This window comes from Vombatus ursinus, unplaced genomic scaffold, assembly GCF_900497805.2.
Source record: "Vombatus ursinus unplaced genomic scaffold, bare-nosed wombat genome assembly UNPS02007344.1, whole genome shotgun sequence".
NCBI lineage: Eukaryota > Metazoa > Chordata > Mammalia > Diprotodontia > Vombatidae > Vombatus > Vombatus ursinus.
Window position 1 is genome coordinate 2,598,568 of NW_020947122.1, and position 7,975 is coordinate 2,606,542.

Below are 7,975 nucleotides of genomic sequence, written 5' to 3' on the forward strand. Positions count from 1 at the left end.
CTACATTCCCTATTTGCAAGGATAATTGATATATGGCTAAACCATGGGAAGTATCTTACCTCACAGGGATTGTGTGAAAGATAGACAGCTACGTTATACCCAAGGAAGCAAAGTGTATAAATTTTATCTGCAGTGCTTATTTTTTGCAAAATAATAGCTTACATTTTTTTAGTTTTCAAAATGCTTTCCACAAAGTTTTTCAAAATATTTTCCTCACAAGGATTCTGTGAGGTAGTGGGTAAAAAATTATACCCATTATATAAATGGAAAAAAAAATAGGACACCTAGAGAGCTCAAGTAGAAAGTACTCTAAATCTACAATTAGAGGATCTGGGGTCCAGTGTGTGATCTGCTCTACATGTGTGATCTTGGGCAAATCATACTTCCCCTCCTTGGACCCTAATTTGTTGTTGTTCGGTTATATCAGACTCTTCATGACTCCATTTGGGGTTTTCTTGGCAGAGATACTGGAGTGATTTGCCATTTCCTTCTCTAGCTCATTTTACAGATGAGGAAACTGAGGTAAACAGGGTTAAGTGACTTGTCCAGGGTTACACAGCTAATAAGTGTATGAGGCCAGATTTTCAAGATGAGTGTTCTGAGTCCAGGCAGGTGCTCTATTCACTGTGCCATCTAAGTCCTCATGAGAAGGTTAGACTAACAGACTTCCCAAGTCCCTCCCAACTCTAAATCTGTGATACTGTGATAACTGAGACTTCTGAGAACTTAGATTAGCCATTTTACCTCTCTTTTCCTCAATTTCTTCATCCATCAAATAAGGAGGTTGTAAGCTCATCTGTAATGTCCCTTCCAGCTCTAAATTCTAAGCTCAAGTGACTTGCCCATGGTCATATAGCTAGTTAATATTGGAACCAGGCTTCGAATCTTGGTATACTTATTCCCAGTCCACTACTGAAAAAATTTATAGAACAATGTGATACTTGAATGTCACTTTTTGTTTATTTTGGGTGATTTGAATTTTTTTATTCTATTTGCTATTTTCATTTCTAAGTGTTCTGCTCCTCATTACCAAACTTAATTCTCTCATGTGCCAAGGAAATCCTAGCAGTCTTCCTTTCCAATTCACAATGGGAAAATGCATTCTTTATTCTGTCTTTCAGTCAGGGCTTGTGACCATCCAAAGGGGAAAATAATTCCCTAGCTATCAGGAGCATATGTAGTGGCTGACATAATTCAGTTACAACACTGCAGACTTTGCATAGTCCAGTTCTTACTGGACTCTTCACAAGCTTCTCCTCTTCTAGACACAGAATTATCGCTCCTCCATGGCTATTACCTATATGCCCTGGTATGTCCATATGGAAACTCCTTCCTTCTAGGACTATAAAATGAGTAGAGTACACCCACAGAGTGAAGCAGGGGGAAGGGTGGTTGGAAGATACTGAGCACTGCCCCTCAACAAATGTGTTGATTCACATTATTCTAGTCAACTTTCTTGTTGTCCAGGAAATCACATTTCTCAGAGAACCGGATTGGCCCATACCATTCTCGTTCTCATTGCTCATACCCACATGACCACATGTTATTTGTTTTGGAGTTTCTCACATTCTTAAACACAGCAGTGGCTCACAGGGCCTTCAGATCAACATGGAGTGGATTCTCCCTAAAAGACAAGTAGGTGGACTTTGTTCTCTTTTTGCCATAGTAATGGAGGTAAATTTGTGTGTTGCTATCAGGAAATCCCAAATCAACAGCAGACCAGGGCTTTGAGCCATCTTCTATATTCTCTCCACATGTGATTAGATCAAAGCAGTGGACAATGGACGTCCGCAGAAGTCTACCACCGCCCGCCTCCACATCGAATGGATTAAGAAACCGCCTCCTTCCCCTGTGCCTCTGACCTTTGATGAGCCATTCTATAACTTTACTGTCATGGAAAGTGATAGAGTGACAGAAATTGTGGGTGTGGTGTCTGTACAACCGGCCAATATACCTCTGTGGTTTGATGTAGTTGGTAAGTCTCAGTACTGAAGGTATTATAGGTATTAAGTAATGTAGTCATTGGCTTTTTGGATTTGCTAGCAAGAAGACTAACCATTAGAACTAAGATTTAAATAGCCTTTTAGTGCTAGAATGCAAATGAACCAGTAAAATGAATTAATGTACTTGTGCTTTCGTTATGATTCTGTAGCTAAGCTGAACAGAAAGCGCTCTTTGGCTGAATTTTTTTCATAGTATGTTATTTACTGCAATCTTAATGTCTTTCTGTGTGTCATTTAAATTCTATTGTCACACTTTGCTAATCTCATTTCTAAATGTATTGATGGTACTTAGACTTGCTGTCCTTCATTTCTCTCTTTTCTTCACCTTTTTTTCTGCATTCTGTTCTTTTTTTTTCTGCTCCCGACTGCCCTGCTTCAAGGTGGCAAGCATGCTCGAGAGATGTTCTATATTCTACAGACAGCTTGTGGGCAGAACTGTTCAACAGAAGGTACCCTTAGTGCAAACACATTTGCTAAAATACAGCTATCCAATCTGCCTTTTTATGGGTTTTTTGAAGCAAATTAAATTACATCTTTCATAACTGCCTTTGACAGGGTAAAGTGCAGCCCATAGATTTCATATATGCCTCTCTAACAGCTACTACATTACTCGTGTCCAATTACTTTCCTTTGTTTGAGGGTGGGTGTTTTTCTTCCCCTGAGGTTGGTTGTTTTGGCCCAGATTTTTCCCATTTTTTTAAAATAAGATTGAGTTGCTGCCCCATTGTTTTGCAGCAGTGCTGTCCTGCATGTACAGTTTGAAGCCTTAAAATCCACCAAGGGAATGGTCACTTTACTGCTGTCCCCATGAGGAAGACTGACAAACAGAGCCATCAGATAAGACATGGAGTGGTAGGCACATCATGGACCACATTAAGATTCCTTGAAAGGAAGAACTGAAACCAAGCTACACAAAGAGTGAAATGGTATCAGTGTCTATAGCAAAGAGGGAGAAAAAGATGAGTAGAAAGCAAAGCCTCAGAGGATTAGGAAAACCAGGAGTGTTGCTAAGAGAAGAAGAGAAGAGTGTTTTGACCAACCAATTCAACCCTCTGAAATTAAGGGGGCCAAGACTGGTTTTTCACATTTCTCTTTCGGAGACTGGCAAGCCAGAAGAGAATAAACTAGAGGAATCATTTTCTTCGACAAGGTATTTCCCCCACTGATTGGGGATAATAGTGGAAATCTCCCTGCTATAGGAATGAACAGCAAGAAAGCTCTTAATGTGTATTCCTGTTTATACCCTTCTTTCTACAATTTCCTTGAGGACAATCTCAGAGAAATGACCCAAAGTTCCTCCCATGTGATCTTACTAGAAAAAGGAATTGTTTTTCCTACCTTCCCAATTTATCTATCTCAGTAGGGTTTCTAAATTTTTTTTAAAGGGTATTGACGGTTCCATCCTGTTACGCTTTGGCCATGATCTTCATCCTAGGCTCCGTATGCGTTAAGCTCTGGCCCCTTCTGGTACATTAAGGACTTCTACACCCTTTGTGCCTCTTGGTCTCTGCAGTAAATGGTTCAGTGTTTTCCACCTCATTAAGATATCCTCTGTTTCTGTTTTCTCATGCTCAGTGAAATAAAAGTTGTTGGTGTTTATCATTTGCCTGCCTATGAATCCACATTTAGTGATCCTCCTTCTACCTCTCCACCTCCAGTCTCTGCCACAATAACTTCCCCCAGTCTTCGCAGTCTTGGTTACAAATTATGCATTTCCATTTTTGAAAAGTAGCTTCTATTATTGTGCCTCCAGATCCTTTCACATAACAGTGATTATTGAGTATGGCTTTTTTATTGTTGCTGTTGAAAGAAAAGGCTAGAAATGAGAATGAAATGAAATATATAATATAGGGTGTCCCAATGACTTAGCAAATTAAATTGCCTTCATAGCCTAAATTATATATATGCTATCAGAGTTTAAAGCCACACTAAGACTTTTGGGACACCCTGTATTTATAGAGAATATAATAAACCATGGTTTACTTACACTACGACTTTACTATTACACTATGAGGTAGTGGGAGTAGTGTTCCTCTTAGCATCTGCTTCCTTCTGTTACTCTCCAATTTATGGTCCCTACTTCTAACACATAAAGTTAATTTCTCTTAAAATGCAAGCTCCTTGAAGGGAGAGACTTACTTCACTTTTGCGTTTGTACCCCCTTCACTTAGGACAGGGCTTAGCACAGAGTAAACACTTAATAAATTTTTTCTTTCATTAATTCATTCATTCTGGCCCTAACATTGCATCTACCTGTTTCTTCCCTGGAACTTTTTTGCCCATTCCTAATCCTCACTTTAGGGATATTTTTCATGCACTTTGCTCTTCAGAGCCCCCTTCACTCTACTGTGGCCCCACTTCATCTGATCATTATAGCAGTCACCACAGCACTCACAAATCTGTGTAAGCGGTATTGGACAGGGCAGCATGTCTTAAGTAACCACTGTCAATTCTTACTTCTCTTTTCATTTTTGTTCATTCTCTCCTCCCCGCGGCCACAGTTTTATTCCTTTTCATTCCTTTACCTCTCCAAAAATACATTAGTTGGTGTATAGTGGACCCTGAAGAAATGTTATCGATTGACTGACTGATAGACCACAGGCAGCCAATAATCCAGCCTCACTCAGGCTTCCCAAAATCCCACACATCATCACAATATTCGGCTCCTGTATTCCTAACCTCCCTCAACACTGCACTTCTGGCAGAAGTCTGAATGAAAATAGTTCTGATACTTTCCCCAGAGATCAGTGAAACTTTTGAGTATCCACCTATGAAGGGGGCATTCCAAGGATAAAAGTCCTCTATAGAATGCCTCCTGGGTCCAGCAGCCATTAAAAATTACATATCCCAAGCCTTCTGTTGTATCTAGGAAAGAGGACTGAACTTAGATGTTCTCTCTGTCTAAAATCCTTCTAGGCTAGAGTTTATCTGTTATGGTGATTAATTTGGATGGGCCTTTGTGTATACCCACAGAATCTTCTGTTTCAGTCCAGTTTAACAAATGTCACTTAAATGACGTCTAGACACAGAGCAGTGGGGATACAAAAACCTTCCAATCCCACAGGGAGATTCCATTCCTCTAGTACAGACCTTAACCATTTTAGTGTTGTGGACCCCTTTGGCAACCTGGTAAAGCCTGAAGGACTTCTTATCAGAATCATGTTTGTAGGTGCATTTTGGCTTACAAAGAAACCAACTATTGAGACATAGTTATCAAATTAAAAAAATAAAACAAGCACATGGTCCCCAGGTTAAGAAGCCCTACCCTTAGAATCCTTAGATATCTCTCTCTCTCTCTCTCTCTCTCTCCCTCTCTCTCTCTCTCTTTCTCTCTCCCTCTCCCTCCCTTCCTCCCTCTCCCAGCCTGCCTCTTCTGTTAATATTTTCCCCCTGAATTTCTCATTGTTATCTTAAAGTGGACTTGAAGAAGACTGATTTCATCTTTCTCTTTTAAGCTGTCTGTGAACTTAATCCTTGGAACTTGTGAGGGGCCCAAATATATCATTATTCATTCTCTCTGCTCCTTTCATTTAGGCAGTGGTCAAAATACTGTCATTTCTTACACCTCATCTTTGAACCTCCACCTCTGACTTTTCATCATAGAAGAGCTATCCCTTGCTCAAATGGTGGCAGGTCTCACATATGCATTACACAAGAATGCATTTCATCAAACCCATGCAACTGAGAAAATGTCATTCAAAAAATAACCCTTCCTGTCTGCCAGTCACCTACCTCTAAACTTCTTTGTGACTGTCATTTCCTTCATGAATTCAGATGTTTCAACCTTGCTTTCAAGACTGCTTTCTACTACTACATTTTCCCAGATAGTTTCCCCATTCTCAAGTAAGAGGCTGCTAGGTGGCACAGTGAACAGAGCTCCAGACCTGGGGTTAGAATCTGACTTCAGAAACTTACTAGCTGTGTGACCCTGGGCACTTAACCACTCATTCTGTCTTTGTTTCCTCAACTGTAATTGGGAATGATAACAGCACCTCTCATACAAGGTTGTTGTGAGGTCAAAATGAGATACTTGTAAAGTGTCTTCATATAGTGAATACTGTATAAATGCTAGCAATTGTCACCGTTATCATTATCATCCCTTTCTCTCTGGAAAAACTAATATTCCCTCAGCCCCATTTCAGTGAGCCTTTTCCCTCTCAACTTAGGCCAGAATAAATATACCTCCCAAGTCACATCTATCAGCCTCTCCGTATGATTCACACCAAGGATGATCTTGACTATAGACAGTGCCTAAGATTATGGGTTATGTACCATTTTTTCTAACTATAAATAAAATACATGCATTACTTGCTCCCTAAAGACTTAGAAAAGAAGGGCTATCAGTGTCTTTCAGGGTCCCCAAGAAAGCAACCAAAATAAAAGAACTTGGAATCAAAATAATCATTGACATTTATATAAAGCTATGAAGTTTATAGAGCACTTTACATTCATTATCTCATTTCAGTTCCACAACAACCCTAAGAGGAAGATGCTAGAGTCATTATAAACCCCATTTTACAGAAAAGGAAACTGAGGTTTAGAGAGGCTACCCAAGCTAATAAGTATCAGAGGTGGGTCTCTGAGCCCAGATCTTTCTGACACACTGCCTCTGAGAGTGAAAACAGCATTAAGCTTTGTCATTGGCTTGAGAAAACTAGATGTGGCCTCACTGATAATGTCCATGGACTAAGTCATAATGGAGTATAGAACATACTTAGAAGTTTGGCCTTGGTAAATCCAAAGAAGAGACCTTCCCTTATGAATCTTATACCCAAGACGCTAGGATAGAACAGACCCTTAGAGAAGAATGAAATCAGTTTCCACCAGATCCCCTCTGGCATCCTGCATTTGCATCCCTATCAACGCACATGTTAAAAACACAGAGCCTGCAAGTTCTTAATGCTGGAATTATCATTATAGGTCACCAAGCAGAGAGAGTGTTTTAACCTGCTCTTTCCTTACCCCCTGAGACTAGACAAAACCCTTTGATTTCTCCAGGTACCAGATTCCTGATTGCATGAATCCTCAAAGGCTATGTCATGCACACAGATCCTCTTTAGGAGTCAGACCCCTCTGCGGGGCCTCAAAGAGACACCAGTCTGTGCCTCCCAGATTGCCGCCTCACAGCATGACTTTGTGACTAGACTCTCCTGGGCTTTCTGAAACAGAAGCACCACTTGTAACTGAGTTAAGAAAACTGTAATTAAAAGGAAACATCATAAAGTTCAGCTGTTCTGTGTTTAAATAGCCCAATGCACAGCATGTTCCTTCTCTCTGTTAAAAGGGGGCCCAGGAGTAAAAAAAAAAAAAAAAAAAAAAAAGTGAAGGAACAAAAATAACCCATAGTCCTTGGTGGCACTGGTGCATATCTTCACACTTCTGAGGGGAATGTGATTACTACTCAGCAGTTTCTTCATTTACATACTCTCTAGTGTGTCAGCAATCTGGTTCACAGTTCAGTTCCACTATGTTTTACCCTGTTGGGAAATAGTTGTGTATTTTGAAGAACACTGTTCTCACCCAGTTAAATTAATCCCCCTGTATCCAGTGTTTGGGGTGAGGGGTAGGGCTGTTGCTCACCTGTTTAGCTTTTTATCTTTTACATGGATTTATCCCAGGAGGCAGGCTTCCTAATAGCACATAGTAGGTGCTCAATAAATGTCTATCGATTTCATTTAATTTACCCTCTCCAGTAATTAGGCTTTGGGGGCATGAAAGGGCTTTCATTTGCTGCTCCTGTTAGCGCTGTTGACCTCAGGTGGTAGATATGGCAATATCTGGCATGAGGCATAGGCTTTCTAGCTCCGGACACGCCTAAAGGTAACCGGGAATCTTGAAGTCATTTGTAGATCCTGGAGCCCTGCCTCCCTCTCACTTTGACTCTTTAACCCAAAAGGAGCCTCTCTTTCTACAAATTAATAAGAATAATCTCTAATCTAGTGTCCCATCACATTCTAAAAGTACCTTCTGGA

General features: G+C 40.3%; 1 protein-coding gene across 2 annotated transcripts in view; it reads left to right on the top strand.

Annotated features, from left to right (window-relative positions):
• The window catches only part of FAT3 (FAT atypical cadherin 3), a 544,819-nt gene that overhangs the window by 408,725 nt on the left and 128,119 nt on the right, over positions 1 to 7,975 (top strand). For both annotated transcript variants that reach the window (XM_027849349.1, XM_027849350.1), the window contains exon 5: positions 1,765 to 1,975. In XM_027849349.1, coding sequence (XP_027705150.1) covers positions 1,765 to 1,975 — 211 coding nt within the window. The remainder of the gene's footprint in view (positions 1 to 1,764; positions 1,976 to 7,975) is intronic.